The 19,356-nt window shown below is 33.8% G+C and overlaps 1 protein-coding gene across 1 annotated transcript; it reads right to left on the reverse strand.

Moving 5' to 3' along the window:
- Positions 1–339: 339 nt before the first annotated feature.
- On the reverse strand, positions 340–18,731 carry LOC126822500 (autophagy-related protein 2 homolog A). Its single transcript, XM_050551433.1, has 16 exons — positions 18,718–18,731; positions 18,161–18,228; positions 17,837–18,022; positions 16,898–17,036; positions 16,068–16,297; positions 15,229–15,442; positions 14,527–14,569; positions 13,724–13,853; positions 12,639–12,806; positions 11,626–11,727; positions 11,037–11,335; positions 9,770–9,922; positions 9,074–9,195; positions 8,497–8,651; positions 6,980–7,135; positions 340–5,727 (listed from the first exon to the last, which is right to left on the reverse strand). Exons 4-16 carry the CDS (start codon positions 16,977–16,979, stop codon positions 5,497–5,499), a joined length of 2,085 nt encoding a protein of 694 aa, XP_050407390.1. The 5' UTR covers positions 16,980–17,036; positions 17,837–18,022; positions 18,161–18,228; positions 18,718–18,731; the 3' UTR covers positions 340–5,496.
- Positions 18,732–19,356: the final 625 nt, after the last annotated feature.

Below are 19,356 nucleotides of genomic sequence, written 5' to 3' on the forward strand. Positions count from 1 at the left end.
TATACAGTGTGATATGAGGGAAATTTTGCCCAGACACTGGCACTACAGCCTTCTCTTATATCTAATTCTAACTATCAAGGCTTCTTTTACTTGGATGCCAATGTGTACACATGACCTCTGTTTATTGTCCCATCCGAATGACTAGACACTGATTAAATTATCATTGGTTTTAACTGACACCCCAAATCGGTTTATATAGCATTGAAAAAAGAACTATTTAAATGCAAATATTCCAACTTTTGTATGAATACCAGAGTACATACTGCAAGCAATATCTATATGTTTGTTCAAAAACAGCTTGATATACACACCTGTTCATATAGAACACAATAGAAGATATTATTGATTAAAATAGTTTTATTGAAACAATTGTTGTACACCTGATGATGCTATATATACATGGTATATAGATAGTACATATAACCTAACTCCCAAAACACAATTAATCACATAAAGCAAAATATCTTATAATCTCCACATCATGGACAATAAATCCTAAGTTTTACTATACTCAAAAACTACAAATCACAAGACTTAGTATGGAGTTTACTGTCTCGTCAACTTGAGTTATTTTGAAAAAACCCCACCATAATGTTTATTCTTATTTTGATGCTTACATGTGCAATAGGAGGTACAGGGGCGTTTATGCCTTCTCTTATTTGATTTCAAACCCTCAAGGTATTTTTTATGTTCATGCCAATGTGTACACAGGTGGACCTGTGATTTTCTTCCCATTGACACACTTTACAGGTCAGTTTCGCAGGCACCACCAACCCCGGACACGTGTAGGCCAGACTTGAAAAATCCTGATGGTTCTTGTCTGCCTAATCCTTTGATATTAACCAGGAAAATTCTATCATGGCCCCTAGATCTTTATTTAACAAAATTCTATGTGGGATAAGAAATGGATATAAATTCAAATAACCAGTATTGACAAGCAAAAAAATGGTATGATTTGTTGCTTAGAATACAAGTAAAATTGCCATTTGTAATCCATGGTGTGAAGAATATTGTTTTTTTTTGATCATGCTTTAAAACAAAAAGATGAAATATATATTATATTTATACTTTACAATAGCTATATTGCATTGTTTTTATGTACATAATATGATTTATTTAGTATACCATTTATTAATAATATTACCTATAACATATTGATAAACAAACCTGGAAGTGGAAATTTATGAATGGAAAATAAACTTAATACTTTGATCATTTTAAGACTAACATATGGTAAATTCTATTTTTATGGTTACATGTGCAAAGAGAGGCAGATGATTTTGGGTTAGGTCTATTTGATAAGGCCAACTTCAAGTTTGGTCAAAGGTCACGAGATGTAAACAGAGCTAGCGCTAATCCCAACCCTAACCCTAATGCTTACCCTAACCCTAACCTACAATCTTGCCAACCTTGAAGAAAATTGAGCTGGCCTTAACAAATAGATTTAGCCATAATTTTGCCTGTACAGCAGCATTTCTGCTTACCGGTACTCTTCAGATTTCAACTACCAAAGGATCTGTTATGTGCACTAGCAATTTTGGAGTTTTGATCTGAGATTTTTGTACCATGTCAGTCCAGTAGGTCCCACCCCTGACAAGCGAGAACTGGGTTTGAAAATCCCGAGGGGTGTTGTTGACCGAACCCATGTTTCAAGCCCAGGACATTTACTGATCTAGTGTCCTACCTAATTCAATCTGTTATATTGTAAGAAAGGTTAGCTTTAATAAGAAATGGTATCAGGTGTTTTAGAAAGTATAAGCATATCCAACCTCACACATGAGACTAGCCATTTTTAATTGCTAATTTCAGTGATAAAATTAGAGTATTTAATAGATGGTATACTATATATATTCAGATTGAAAGACTATAATAATTTGGTGTATATGTTCTTTTTTCTACTGTAAACTCAAATTTCGCACACATATTTACATACAGGACATATCAATAAATATTTATTAGTCTACTAATTATCACTAAGAATTAGTAGTGGCTTCAGAAAGGGCAACATTTGGCCAATTTTTTACAAACAATTTTAGCAATACCCGGGAAAAATTTTCATATCTAATATCAGACAATATTGAAAGATAGGTTGCCAGGCAATGAAACATACACCCACAGCAGCTAAATCGTCCAGGCAGTCAACAAGAGTTGTCGCATATTTTTACTTTTGTCGACACATTTATAATACACTGAAATCTGATCAAGAGTAACAACTTATTAAGTAATTATCAGAAAATCATTAGAATTTGGCTCATGCTAACGTTTAGTATACAAAACATTTAATATCAAAGATTTAGCTGTTCAAGTTGTCAAAAATCATTGAAAATCAATATACTTGTTCGTATCAAGGTCTTAAACTCTGTGTATTAATCTAAAGTCAATCGAAACGATTATATCTAGGTGTAAACAGGGTGTATAAATACAAAATCAATCAGATGATAATTATGCATAGTGGTCTTCTTCGTCTGATGACCTTAAACACTGTGTATAAATTTAAAGTCAATTGGATATTAACTTTAGCTTGTCGATGCCGGCCGGCCGGACCAGGGTGACAACAATATACGACCACACTTTAATGTGGGTGTATAAAAAATACTAAAGAGAAGGCTAGTGTTTTCACTAATTTTGAGGCCAATTGAGAAACAAAATAATATCTTACATATATAATTAATAATAAATAAATTATGAAAGACTAAAGAACTTCACCCTAGAGGCAATAACGTTTCCAAATTGACGCCATTTTATAATTACCCTCTTAGAAACACAATCTCTGAAAGTCGATTTTGGTTGGTTTCTGAGAATATTGTTGTAGTAAGAGGTTGTGGTAAATACCCATCACAACTTGTTATCATTTAAAACGATACACCAAGTTTCATCACTATCCCTCAATTAGATGCAAAATTACTGTGTTTTAAAGTCTTGTCTAATCAAATTACTTATTGCTGCTTAGACTAGGCCAAAAATTGCTCATCATTGAACTCTGTCAAGATATTTACCTAAGGAAAATTGTGTTCTAAAGTCTCGAATAATGCATGTTTAACTTAAAGTGATAAACTGCTATATGGTAATAAATCAAAAGAAATTCAACATGGATGAATTAATTTTTGCATACATACATACATAGCATACTAATATAACCACAAGAATCGAAAGATGTTCATACAGTACACACTGCATACAACACATACATAAATACATGCATTTGCACATTGTCAAATTTTCATACATAGTACTATATAGTAATACACCTTGACTGATAATGAGTCTTGAGTGCTACACCTAAAACAGGGCAAGGCGCACATCGATTCAAATAAACAATAAACAGAAAACAAAATCGTGTTGCTGATGTTTTTCGTATAAATGTGTGTGATAAAATACTTTGTAAACAACTATTTAGCTAAACAATAAATCGTTTATTTTTTAGTCCTAGGTCCCACTGGGTATTTTTTGCCTCTGGGATGTACTAACGATGGAAATTTATGAGCATTGGGAACAGGTTCCATGGCGTCCCAGTGAAAAACCCAGGGGGCATCGCGAGCCACGTGGAACCATCGGCAGGTCTCAAGGGAACTGCGAAAAATTTCAAAGCTTCGATTGTCGGGAAAACAGGCTCATCAATTTCCATAGGTAGTACATCACCGGGGCGAAAAATGACCAGTGGGACCTCAGATAGTAGTTCAACATATCGATAACAATCAAGGGTGACTAACGGTAGCTTATGAACACTTGATATTCGTGATATAATAGAGTATGTCATGTTAATAAAACCAAAATATATCTTATACAAGAAAAAATAATTTGTTTTTTTTTCTGTTCTAAGTGGAAAAATGGAGAGTATATAAAAAAAAAAAGATAGCCAAGTAATATTCATATTAGAATTGTTAGTATTTGGTAACTTAAATCAAAGTCACATTATGTCTGGGAAATTTGACTGAAAAGGGTAAATACAAATGTGGAGGGTGTTCAGATATTTTAATTTTATAAATATCCCAAAGGTCAATGAGTGGAAAATGGTTGGGAACCACTGGTACAGTACTTATGTTGCATCTAACCTACAAACTTACTTACAAACAGTTTTTAAGGCCATACAAGAAAAAATATTCCGGTTCTAAAGACAATTCTTCCTAAAAATCTGATGTGGGAGGAAGGTTTTTGTTTTTGTGCTATTATTTTGTCAAAGTATCACTACAGAGCTAAATGACTTCTCATAAACATCATGGTTCAAGGCACTCATTTATCTCATGGTATGATTATCCAGTATCATTTATGATTGTCAATAACGTTTATAAGGGTTGTGTACTTGATAATTGAGCATACTGGGAATTTCCATATTCTTTAGAATGTTTTTATAGTTACTTCCTGTAACCAAGGGAAAACATTTACATGCAGTCAGTAATATGGCTGTTTTTAGTTTTTGAAAATAAAAACAGGTCATGTGGCTCTTTTAAGCGATGCGGGAGACCCAGAATATTTTTGTATATTGTCTAATGTTGATGACTGGCTGTATCTAAGACAAATAGCAAGCTTAAAATTACTGTTTGATTGAACAAATTGGGTAGACAGATATTTTTCTGCTTCATTAATATGCCTTATCCCTGCATCAGGGAAACACACACATTGAACATTTACTAGGAAACATGTATCCCTTTTAGGAACATCTATACAATAACTAAGAACATAATTAAAATTAAAAATTAATTATAAAAAAGCTGATTCTTAATCTAAAAAAAAAAGACTTAGGACCATATGTTTCAGTCTCACTTTAGAATAAGTCAAACTTCAGTAGCAATTTGAATATCTAAATTTTAAAACTTGATGTTACTTTATAATTAATATTTTAGAATTAAAATATTTGACATTCAAATCAGATGTTTATTTTCAATCTGCCATTTAATTAACTTTAAATATGTTAATAAAATAAAACTTTAGTTGAAGTAAGACAGATGCATATGGTCCTTAAAGGTCAGGAATCAGCCTCAGACAAATTAAGAATCATGGTAGCCTACTCAAATTGAACTAACTTCTTTCTAGTTCACACAGGTTAATGTATTCTACAAACTGAGTACCCTTAATGTATGTATATTTTCTACAACATGAGTACTAGTACCCCAAATGTATGTATATATTCTACAACCTGAGTACTAGTACCCCAAATGTATGTATACATTCTACAACCTGAGTACCGGTATCCCAATGTTACGCATATTCTACAAACTGACTACCCCAATATTATTAATATTCTACAACCTGAGTACCGGTACCCCAATGTTACGCATATTCTACAGACTGAGTACCCCAATATTATTATTATTAATATTCTACAACCTGAGTACCGGTACCCCAATGTTAAACATATTCTACAGAGTACTGTATCGTACCACAAATTCTTCATTTTGTCAGAGGCTGATTCATACTTTGGTCCTACGGGAATAAAGACTTAAAAATATAAAATAAATATACATAATGTTTTTTGTGATCACTCATGTCCTTTGATCATTATTTATTGTCCTCTCGCCATTTTTCTTCATCTTCCTTCTTTGCTTCAGGTCGAAGCTGATTCCTCATTCCTCCTAGAACTTTTGATGTTGCTTCTGATGCTATTATTACTGGCTGTACGATGGTGGGTGGGATCTGTCGTAAGACTCCGCCTACTACACCTGTCAATCCCTTTTGTTCTTGTTCTTCTGTAGCTGCACGGACGAGGTTATGAGCTGCATCGCCAAATCCCTGGTAACAACATGAAAAAGGTTAAGGCAAGTTTTATGTATAATAGTGGTATAATGCAGAAATCAAAATAATTAAATTAAAATTAGAAAAAGGAATGGAATTAATTTTAATTAACTTTTCAAAACACTACTTTGGTCATTTTGAGACTAATAATTTTATTTCAATTAGTGCTGAAACGATATATTGTATCGAGATTCACCTTCTCATGATTTACGTATTGAAAAGCAAGATGCTGAATTGATGTATCACGATTCACCGTCTCACGATTTACGTATTGAAAAGCAAGATGTATCGAGATTCACCTTCTCACAATTAACATATTGAATAGCAAGATGCTGAATTGATGTATTGCGACTCACCGTCTCACGATTCACGTATTGAATAGCGAGATGCTGAATCGATGTATCGCGATTCACCTTCTCACGATTTACGTATTGAAAAGCAAGATGCTGAATTGATGTATCGCGACTCACCTTCTTACGATTCATGTATTGAATAGCGAGATGCTGAATCGATGTATCATGATTCACCTTCTCACGATTCACGTATTGAATAGCAACATGCCGAATTGATGTATCGCAATTCTTTTCTTATGTTTTTTTTTGTCACTTTAGTAGGTAACCTGTCACTCTTAATTATCCACGTCACAGACACTCTTAAATTGTTTTGGTCCTTATTTTGATCCACATCAATATCATGATATACTTTGGGTTTCATTACCCATAATCCATTGCAAAAGTACAAGTCTCAAAAATTTGACTGATCAAATAGTTAATGTGATCTGAACGCCCACATGTCAGACGGCAATTAATCTAGGATAACATGAGAAATAAAACATAACAAAAAGGACATCTGATTTAATTAAGACTGGATTCAAACTAGATCCTATATGAAACAATGGTTACATGAGTTCTAGGCAAGAGAATCAAGGTGGCTGCTGTCCCAAAAACATTTGAAGAGTCTTGAGTTAATGCCACCATACACAGTGTATAATATGAGGCTATTTTTAACAGGTATCCCCCTATTTATAAATAAGGCTTCATTTTTGGGAGACTTTCCAATCCCTTCCACACCTCCAAAACAATAACTCTATACATATTGTTTGTATACTGTTTGAATGAATGGCATTTAGTAATTGATCACATTAAAATTAAACACAACAGTTCTATGGATAACAATTACTGTATTTCTATTAAAGCTACGTTTCAACAATGATTCTCTTGTCCTATATACATTAGGAAATGTAATTTACCTCTTTAATAACAATATAAGCATTGTTAACGCCTTCTCTAAGATCTGTTGGTTGACCTTTTCTAATACGTTGATACATATATTTCTTTTTATATTTATTCGGTTGTCTTACACTTGGTCCTGGTGATAACATATCATACGTCAATTCAGCTACATACTGGAATGCAGAAGATATTAAAGAAATAAACTTCTAAAAAATTTAAGAACGGAGAATCTTGAACTTTAAATAGCGATGACCATTTCAGGTATTGTTGAATGATGAGACTAGAGAGAGAGAGAGAAATGGGGTTTAACGTCCACTTGACACAAACTAGGTCATTTTGGGACTAACATATGGTTTAATTTTATTTCAATAATTCGCTTGCGCGTAGGGGTCTTTAGCAGTGGGAGGAAACCGGAGAATGATGAGACTAATTAAAACACAATCATTTCTATGTAGCTTGTGAGAAATCAACTTTTAGCCTACGTATATTGATAATATCAAGACCATCAATCCAGTCATATTTACCAGGCTTGTCAAATTTGTTGCCATGGAAACACATAAATGATTAAATCCACAAAATTTCTAATTAGCAAAATGCACGACTACTATTAGGTTGAAGTATGTTCAGAGAATTGATGCTATATGATCAAATATTCCAGACATGTCTTACGCTATTTTCCAAACGTTCGACCATGAATATGCCCATTCGGACATCAAGATATGGTGAATAATATGCACCAGAAACAAAACCAAGAAGGAGCCCATTTCATTATCCCTCTGGAAACAAAACCACGATAAATTTATAGGCAAGGAATAGAGGAATAAGATGGCATAACATTTCATTAATTAATATCTTTGGCAAGTTGGTGGATTCACATATATGTAGAATTGTACTTAAGTCAACTTAGTTAATAACTGATGGGTTGACACATAAAAAGAGTTATATAGTCAAAATATGTGTCTATAAAATACCACGAGATATCACGTGCATGGAAATTTACCATTGCATCATTTGGCTTAATTTAACCAATCATATCGTTAATTGCACAGGTTCACTTGATTGTGCATGATATCCATAAATCTTATAAAAGAAATCATAGTAAACTTTTAAGTCAGACTTCTATTAGATTCCAGAGAGGTTCCATCTGAGTTCCTAGACAGCTGCGAGGCTGGCTAGGTTGGAGAAATGGTTTTAGCTAGTATTGTAATCTGTGCTTGTATACATGTATTCGGCTATGCTATATAAAATGTAGAAGCGAACTGTTGCATTGTTATTCCTAGTAAGACAAACGTCTTAAGAAAACAGTAAGAAGTAAATACACAACGTGAAGCAGAAGTAAAGACAGCTAAAGACAAATTCTAGACGATCACAAGGCTACAGAAAAATGTAGTAAGAAAAGATGCATGGGTCGTATGTAGGATGTGGCGAACGGTTTCCGACATCGCCCGCTCTCCACGTCAGACAAAAGACCTATGGTACTACATAAGCCATTTATCAGCAACAGGTAATTGTGAGAAGTTTAAAATTAGGTTACCTGTATTGAGAGAACAAGTTTATTAGTTAGTTCTAATACAGCCATAGCTGTAGATGTTGTAAATGAACTTGCGCCTCTCTGTATACCTCGTACAATCCGACCATCTTTTTTATATTGTTCCACCGGTAACCAAAATAAATCCTTTATACCATGTACTATTATAAAACAAACAACATAATTACTAAATCCTGTTTATATAATTTTATATTAAAAGACAGCCTCAGAAATACTCTTACACAGCAACTATGTTTTGAAACAACAATAGGCAGCAGCTTATCCAAAAGAAAAACTTAGATGTTGACCAAATTTGTTATTGGTAAAATCAGGACTTTAGATTTAAGTTCCTTCTGAATTGTATGAGTTTTATGTTTGGTAGTAGTTTTTATTTTTTTTCTTCTGATAGGTAACAACTCCACTGAAAAAGATGTGGTTACCAGGTACGAATAGCTCTAATAACAGTTCAAACTCCAGAGCCGCAAATTGTAGTCTGCCGCTGGGGGGGGGGGGGATTCGTCTTAGCATCTTCCGAGATTTGAGCAAGGAAAATTCTTGTCATATCTATCTTGAAGTCACTTACCAATCTGAACAAAGGAATGCATAGGACCAACACCGCCTAATATACTAGGTAGCTGATTTTTACGGATATCTGTTAACCATTCATGACCTATATAGGCTATAACTTTATCAAATCCTAATAACCTACAACAAACAATACAACACTCCTCTTAAAATAAACAATAAACAAGGCTAGGTACTGTCAAACTCAAAAGGCGCGCCTTTAACATCTTATCTATGGTTACATATTAGCTAGCTTTGCCTGTTTGAGCAACACTGTGATTAGCTTGCATGGCGTGTTTGAGTAAAACTGTCATTAGCTAGCGTGGCCTGTTTGAGTAAAACTGTCATTATAAGCAGCATGGCCTGATTGAGTAAAACTGTGGTTTACTAGCATAGTCTGTTTGAGTAAAACTGTAATTTCCTAGCACGGCTAGTTTCAATAAAACTGTAATTATCTAGCATGGCCAGTTTCAGTAAAACTGTAATTAGCTGCTAACATGGTCTGTTTGTGTAAAACAATAATTTTGTTAACATGGCCGGTTTGAGTAAAACAGTGATAAGGCTTAACCTAGCATGGCCTGTATGTATAAACCCGAACTGTAATAATTAGCATGGTCTGTTAATTGGCCTGTTGGTATAAAACTTTGATAAATCAACATAGCCTGTTCGAGTAAAACTGTCATTATCTAGCATGGCCTGTTTGAGAATTACTTACCCATGTTTATAGTTGAGCCTGCGTAATTTGAGTTCTGATGAGTTAAGCTGAGCTAAACCTACCAATAAACCAGCTAATGTACCTTGTTGCATATCAACTCGTTTACCATGATAATCTAGTCTAATCGGTACATCTGGTGAAAATATCAATGTTCTGAAATAAAATCAAATTCATAATTACTGCATCATGAAGCAATCTGATTAACATAGATCCTATTTTGTTTCATTTTTTTATAGTTTAAAATTTTGTTTTATTTGTCTGTACTTTACTAGGATCTGGATGGCGTGAGGGTGTTACCCAATGAAAACATCTGTTACAGCGACTTCTTGGTGTGCCATGCACGGAACTGTGAGTAAACCACTAGAAACATCAACACTGATTGATTAATCAATTTTTGACGTCACAGGGTCAAAAGCCGCTCGTACGACCCCTGACTCGACCTTTCAGTAAAACTGGTCAGATCTTCATGTAGTGTAGGCCATCAAAAATGTAAAAAACAAAACGAAATATAGATAGGTATTTTAATCAGATTTATTATGCCTTTAATGGCAGATCATAATTGTTACATAGCAGGGCTTTTCTTTCTGTCGTAGTTGCCAGTCTTGACTGTCTGTCGAGAGATGGTGGCTCAATGAATGAGTAAATCGCTGGCTCACTAAGCAGGGGATCCTGGATTCATTCCCGGTATTTGACAAGAAAGTTCCTGTCAGTGGTGCAAGACGGAGAGGGCCTGGCAAGAAACTGAGGCGACATACACATGTAAGCAAGCAAAAAAAACCTTGGTATTTGGAATTTGATAAAGGGTAAGTAGACAGAAACACAACTGTATGGGCAAAATTTCCCTCACAGCACACAGCAGATGATGATCAGTGGTTTTACACCATTTCTCAAAGTCTTTTTAACAAGCAGTTGCCATGCAATCTGGGGCCATAATCAAGGAAGTTATCAAAGGAATCCAGACCTTTGGGATATAAACATGTATTTTAGTTTCATCAAAAACGGACAATTATTGTGACCTCTAGAGGGTCCATAAGCTAAACACATGATGTTTTGTACAATCAGGGGTCATAATCCAGGAAGATATGGTCCAATATGCCTGAATATCAAAAACAACCATGATTTTTGGGATATAAACACTTGTTTTAAGTTTTATCAAAATCGGATAAAAATTGTGACCTCTGGAGGATCCACAACCTTGGTATTACATAGTTTTACAAAATGTGCGAGTATAAAAATGAGATATTTAATTTGAAAGAAAATAACTCACTTGAAGAATACAGGTTGACTTTCAGTTTGAGTACTATCTGTAGTTTCTACTGATAATTTAGCTTGAAGAGCTGCATCTTGTTCTTCAAACTTGATTAACAACACTTGTTCATCTGGTTCGGGATCTGTATCATCATCCTGGGACTTATTTACACCCATCACAGGTGGTGGAGTTGCGGACGACATACTTTTAGGATTACTAGGTGATGATTTCTCTTTCCCACTAGAAACTTCATATGGATTACTGGCTTTTTGTCCGGTTACCTCCATAAAAAAATTTCTCAAGAAAAATAGTGAATCCTGAAATACAATGAAATGAATAATCTAAACATTTAAAATTTCGACTCTGACAAGAGCATGTACATAGAATTTTTGTTTCCTATTCAAATTATTTTAATAATTAAAAGTGAGAAATATATTCAGAAACTGCTTTTTTATGAATCCTTATGATTTAAAGCTTTAACGGATCAGATATAAATTTGCCTTGATAATTTAGAGGCCGTTTATTGTCCATTCGACCACACTTTTTTACCAATCAGAATCAAGAAAATTTCTAATTTGTGCTACAATAGACTAATAACTAGACTTACTTGATCTATATTCAAGCGTAATGGTAGTAGACTAATTTTTAAAGCACATTCTTGACTATGAAGTTTAGGATCAGGTCGGGTATGAAGAGCTTTGATTAATACCTTAAAAAAAAAATATAATTACTCTGACCATGTCAATTTTAAATTTTTTAATCAAGACATAAAACAGTTATGAATTAAGTTATCTCCTAGCTGGCTTAAAATAAACAGTGAAATGAAAGGAAGTTTAGCATCCTAGTTTTTTGCACGAATGGGCTAATCAAAATGAAATGGGGTTTAACGTCCTACTGTTCTGCTCCTATACTGGGCTAATGAAGACGGGCATACGCCATACAGTGTGCTATGAGGGAAATTTTGCCCGGGCAGCGGCACTATCGCCTACTCTTATATCGAATTCCAACTGCCAAGGGATCTTTTACGTGCATTCCAATGTTTACCTCGGTTTTTCGTCTCATCCGAAGGACTAGACAGCTGTCCTTGTCAGGCCCTCCGTTCTGCATCACTGACAAGGGGAAGCCACGTCGGAAAATCACGATGAACTTTCTCGGCCAATGCAGGGATCGAACACCCGACCTCCAGGCTAGAGAGCCAGCGCCTTACCCACCTAGCCACCGTGGCTCCCATGGGCTAATCAAGAGGAGCAGTGTGCTATGAGGAAAGTTTGCCCGACCAGCAGAGTTTCCACTTAGCCTTCATCGAATTCCAACACTAAAGTTATTTTAAATGTGGATGCTAACGATATACTTGGTTAGATCTAGTGTTTTTCTTCCCATCCAAATGACTAGACACTTTTCCTAGTCTGACCCTCTGTTCTTCACCACTGGAAATCCTCTCAATCAAATTGTGGCTCCACAATAGTATCGTATTTTGTCACCCCAAAGTTTATTTAATTTAAAACTTGTGCAGGATTAACAGAAATCGATTCCACAGTCTTAAATCAAATATCCCCAAATTCTCTCTTACAAAAATTGTAGAACAATCTGGTATTACAAGACAACAAATAAAATAATTACCATATTAGCGTTAGTTTGTCGAGGAATATTTTCTGATGTGTACTGATATAAAAACTTGTTGATTTGTGATGAAGCTAAACGATCTCTTATTTCTAATTCATGTATAACTAAAACTTGTCTGGAAGCCTGTTCTGTATGTTGTGGATATATATCATACTGAAACCTCACCTAGTATTAACAATTCAAATTAACAATTCAATTCAAATTAACAATTCAATTCAAATTAACAATTCAAATTAATAAAATTAGCAAGGCTATGTCCTACTCTTATTTTGAATTCCAACTGCTAAGGGATCTTTTACGGACACACCTATGTGTACACAGGACCTCAGTTTTTCGTCCAATCCAAATGACTATACATTGTCTCTTTCCAGGCCCTCCGTCCTGCACCATCGACAAAGGTGAAGCACGCTGCAAAATCCAGATTAACTCTCTCTGCAAACACCTGGATTGAACACAGGACTTCTAGGTTAGTGAGCAAACATCTTAATCACTATAAGCCACTATGGCTTCCTAGTTTTTTTGGCACAGAGTTTCTGTATTAAAAGATCCAATCTAATCATAAGCCTCTGTTTTTATTAAACAGATGGCTTTAATATAGTAAATAGTAATATGGTGTATTACTACTGTGATCACTTGATAATATGGTGTATTACTACTGTGATCACTTGATAATATGGTGTACTACTACTGTGATCACTTGATATATGGTGTATTACTACTGTGATCATTTAATAATATGGTGTAGCACTACTGTGATCACTTGATATATGGTGTAGTACTACTGTGATCACTTGATAATATGGTGTAGTACTACTGTGATCACTTGATAATATGGTGTAGTACTACTGTGATCACTTGATATATGGTGTAGTACTACTGTGATCACTTGATAATATGGTGTAGTACTACTGTGATCACTTGATAATATGGTGTAGTACTACTGTGATCACTTGATAATATGATGTAGTACTACTGTGATCACTAGATATATGGTGTAGTACTACTGTGATCACTTGATGATCACTTGATTATATGGTCTCGTTGATATCTAAATTGTTGATAATATTTGAAGGACAACTTACTTTACTGAGTTGAAGTTCCATTAGCGTATCACAGTCTCGCCCTGGCCCACCCCTTGTTTGCCAAGATGGTCGCTTCTTAACAGGAATTTCTTCTTTAGACAAACATTTACCAAAATCTGGCAAATTAAATCTGTTAAAAAGTAAAAATAAAAAGTTCTTCATTGTATGTTCATCATTTTGAACAACTTGTGTCATCATATTACATGTACGGCATTCTGAACAACTTAAATGACCATATTACATGTACAACATTCTGAGCAACTTGAGTTACCACATTATATGTACAACATTCTGAACAACTTAAATCACCATATTACATTGTACACCATTCTGAACAACTTGGGTCACCATATCACATTGTACATGTACAACATTCTGAACAATTTAAATCACTATATTACATGTTCAACATACTGAACAACTTGAGTCACCATATTACATGTACAACATTCTGAACAGCCTGTTTCACCAGTCTCAACTCAATAGACATAGTTGTTGGCTATTCAGACACTGGAACAATGTTTTGCTTTGCGGAACATTTATTAAATTTGTATGTTTATTATTCTGTGCCAAATGGATTTAGGAAGGGATATTGAAATGAATGAGCAATGTCCTTCCTTCCATCTGAATTTTATTTCTGTAGCATATCTCAGAAATTGTTCCAGAAATCTTTAGACACATCAAACTAGTACAGTAGAAGTTGTGCCTTTTGCTAATTAGAAATTTCTCCATTTTGGATACTGATTAATTTTGGATAATTACTGTTTCAAAACAATAAATAAACAAGATGATGATTTAAATACCTTTTAGGTTTAGGTGAGTCACCAGAATAATTTCTCTCACGTCCTGTTGAAATAAATAATATTAAACACAGATTATATAATCTTTATATCATCACAGACAAGTTTTAAGATTCATAAAAACTTTGGATATGTACAGTTATATTCTAAAATTCAAATTACGGAGGAGAACTGACCTCGGTTTCACAAAGCATTCTCAGACTTAAGAATTTACTCAACTTTCAATCACTGTTTATGAGAAATATCTTTGATCCAATAACACAAAAATTTGCACATTTTTTCTTATTGATGTATTTGATACATTAAAACAGCAAAAGTGTTATAAAAGGCTATAATTAAGTTAAAATAAGGCGAACAATTTTGAGTAAATTTTGAGAATGTTTTGTGAAACCGGGGCCAGGGCTCCTCATCCTAACACATACACCAGGATGTTTTTATACTTCATAATTATGACATCTGAAATAAGGTCTACAGATATCTGACTGGCACAGACCTATATATAAAAAAATATAGACATCTGACTGGTCCAGGCCGATATCTGTCAACATATAGCTGTGACTCTACCCCAGGCCAATATCGGAAAACATATATTATAGCTATCTGACTCTATAGCTATCAGACATTGGGGACAGAATATCAATAAAAATTTGGATTAAGAGCTGTGACACCCAGTGAAGTAGGAACTGGTTTGAGATATCAGCTTACCTTTAGAAGATCTACCAGCAGTGCCAAAATCTTTTCCGCCATACATGTACCATATTAGAGTTAATTCTTTTAATGTATATCTATAGTCTGCTGGTGGAAAGTAGTCTGGTGCTTTTAATAAATCTGTTTTACCTAATGGTTGACTTATATAATTGTCTTTTATTACTATGGATTCTTTACTAAATATTCTTATAGCTGGTTGACCATCTTTAGACTATAATACAAATAATTTAACTGTCAAAGCTATGGAATTAAATTTATTTTAACACCTAACAAACATGGTTATACATCTTCTCTTCATCGAATTCCAACTTTCAAGTCTTCTTTCACATGCACGACAAGGTGTACACAGATGAGTCTTGGTTTGGCATTCCATCCGTACAACTACACACAATGTCCTTGTCAGTCCTGTATGCCCTACCCCCCTAATAATTGGAGTTCGAGGTAGAAAACCTAAAATTGTCTTCTCAGCTTAAGTCAGGATTTGCATCAATTCTTGTTAAGAGTCCAGTTTCCTCACTACCATGACCCCATAAACCACAATTAAACCTACTACTCTATATTGAATGCTCTCTGATTTCTGTTAATCAAGGTGCTGATAAATAAATAGCCACTTAAATCACATGAAAGGTGTGTAGCTTAAAATTTAAAAACTTAAAAATTTGAAACTAAAAAGGTTTGAACAGCAAAACCAACTATTTTTTGTTTATAAATTAGATTTTGTACTGAAGAAATAAGAAGACAAAATTTAACAGCTGCTCCTGAAGAAGGGAAAATCAAATTGGCATGACCTAATTTGAATGCTATCTGAACAATTCTACCAAAGAGTTATAACTTACAGATATTCCCCAACCAGCATCATCAATTATACAGAATTCTTCATCGTCACTAAATTTCTCGGTTTTATCAGAATACACACTGCTAGTCATAGAATCACAACTTGGTGAGACAGTTATCTCTTGTAACCCTGACGACTGATGTATACCTTCAGAATAAAAGTCATCTGATGATTCCTCGTCATCTGGTACAAAATAGATCTCTCTTGATGGTTTCTGTCTCTCTGGTGATCCTGTATAATATAAAGCATAGAAAATGCACTCACAGTTACCCATCAAGATATGGTCGAGATTGATTTTTAAGAAGCAAGTAGAATCCAGAAAAGGCACTAATAAATATCATGTCTAAATAAATAGGCCTTCAAGGTTTTGTACCAAATCATGCATCAAGCGGGGAAATGAATTCATTCACTGCTTGGTGTGTTAGACACACACAATAATTTGAATTTAATCAAGCCATTGCAATGAGAAGGCTTTGGTGAAGAATTCAGCTTATTTACAAATAACTTTCCTCAGATTTCAACTGCACTGGGATCTTTTTGTACATATTCAATTTGTCATGGATCCTCATATTTTGTACCTTTCAAACGAGCACCGGTAGATACTCTTTGCATGTTATACATGCATTATACCTGGCAATAAGGAACCAAGCTTTAAATTTAAAGATTCTAAATGTGAGGCCAGTGTCTTAACCACACTGTTCCTTTAAATTCCTATTTGTGTTATATGCTTGATAACAACTTGTGAAATCTTGTTGAAACGTCGCAGTGAAATAAACCATAGTAATTGTTATCCATAAATAGTGTGTCATTTGAGTAAAAGCTGATATTTACCTGAACCCGATGTAGAAGAACTGGATTCTCTCATTGCGTCTGCCATCATACAATTAACTTTTTGTAAACATGATTCAGTCATTTGATTTGTTTCTTGTGGAATAGAAGAACATTCGCTTATATCACTGGTTAAAGAACACTGAAAAATTCAATTATACATAAAGTTGTATTATACATGTATATAGAAATTATCTTAATGACTTTTAAGATGTACCATTTAAAGCAATGATGCATCATTAGCATCTTTTGGCAAAATATTTTTCATGGCTTAATCCAGGCTAGTATGTACTCAGATTGTTTATTTAACATTTAATTAAGAAAACAAAATAAAAATAAAAACACTAGATAACCTTTCGGGTCTATCAATTCTGTTCGCCAAGAACAAAATGAATGCCAGCTAATTACATAGCAAACAGCATAGATCAATGAAATTTCAATTCAAAATAACTTTTGTGTCAAGATCTGCTGAAATTTTGCAAGAATGGCAATAGGTGTGGACTTTACATGTAGATCATAAGGTCTTGTCATTGGTTAAAGTGGCATGGTTTCGATCCCCTGCTTACACGTGGCAGGACTACGGTCCTCCAATTTCCTCCCACTGCTAAAGATCCCTATGCGCAAGTGAATTATTGAAATAAATTCTAAAGATCTGTATATTGAAAGGATAAATAAGAGATAATTTGTGTTACTAAATTAGCAATGTATTATTTTGTAAACTTCATAGCTGTAGTTCATTCCAGTTTCCGTCCATTTCTAAAGAAGCCTATGTGCAGGCGAATTATCGAAATATAATTAAACCATATGTTAGTGCCGAAATGATATAGTATGTGTCGAGTGGACGATAAACCCCATTTCTCTTTCCTTTAACTTGGTCTCAATCTACTGTTAAATTCTTTATTAAAATTTTACAGATTGAGTTTATAATATATTTTTACATACTGTATCATCATCTTTATAAGAATCTTCATCATCTATCAAACTTTCTTCTTGTTCATTAGTTTCTGGATTTAAATCACCATCAGTTGCGAAATACCCAATAATATCTGATAGAGCTCGACATGAATCAGAACATGTTCGTATATTAATACGATTAGTATTTAATCGTAAATCAGTTTTAGGATATTTCTGAAATATAAGTAGAAACAATTGAATTTTATTCAAGTTCAGTGTGGACAACATCTGGAAGTTAATGAAGACCAAAATCTAATGAAATAATATCAACACAATTTGAAAATAAAAAAAATCAGGAAAAATTCAACATACCTGATTTTTACCATCGCTGCTTTTTAAGGATAACTCTAGTCTTTCTAAATCTGCTACACACACATATTCTAATGAAAAAAATAAAAATTTGCAAATAACAGCTTGGTTGTCAAAGACAATAACTCTGTAGATAATGTGCCAAAAATTTTTTTGATAGGGGCCCTTCTTTATGATTTGTCTAACCTAACCAATTACATGTACAATGTTTCTTCATGGAGCCATATGGCCGAGAAAGTTCTTTAGAGTTTTCTTCCACGGTTTCCACTTTTCAGAGGTGCACAAAAATGGGATAGGAAGAAAAACCAAGGTCCTGTCTACAAAATAGTGTGCACATAAAAGAATCCCATACAGCTGGAATTTGATCAAGAGGAGGAGTAAATGCTGTTGTCTGGGCAAAACTTTAATATTAGCATACTGCATGGTATATACATGTCTTTTTAAGCCCTAATGAACCCCATTAACCCTATTTCAATTCATTTTTGTTTGTTTTAAAGTATGATGAAATTACAGCCACATTTTATAATTTTATAATCATATCTATTATTTTCAACACTTACCATCTTTAATATTTACTTCCATAATTACAGTCACGTTTTATAATTTTATAATCATAACTGTAATATTCAACACTTACCATCTTTAATATTTACTTCCATAAACTGTTTATCAGATAGATAAAGTGCTGCATCATCTAATTGGAACCTGAAGTATATAGAATAAAACATATCTATTAATATACATATTAAACAACTGTTTGATTGTACTGTTTGACAGGATATACAGGATGACTATTTTATTTCAATTATTGTCACCTCATCATAACACTTTCACTATATAATTCTACTTTTTCTTTTCATAAAAAAACCCCAGTTTTGCAGTTAAAAAACAGATCTGAAAGCATGATATACTAACAGATTAACTTATAGGAGGAATAAACTAAGTTTTACCGTAATAAAGATGTAGGTGAACCTGTAACTATATTACTAGATATACTAAAAGCTTCTGCTGTTAACATAGCTCGTAATGGTAGATATAATGGTCTGAAAAAAACAATATGAACATAATATTATACATTTATTCTGTTACCACAGTTTGTAATGGTAGATATAATGGTCTGAAAAAAACAATATGAACATAATCTTATACATTTATTCTGTTACCACAGTTTGTAATGGTAGATATAATGGTCTGAAAAA

Source organism: Patella vulgata, chromosome 5 (genome assembly GCF_932274485.2).
Source record: "Patella vulgata chromosome 5, xgPatVulg1.2, whole genome shotgun sequence".
Taxonomy (NCBI): Eukaryota; Metazoa; Mollusca; class Gastropoda; family Patellidae; genus Patella; species Patella vulgata.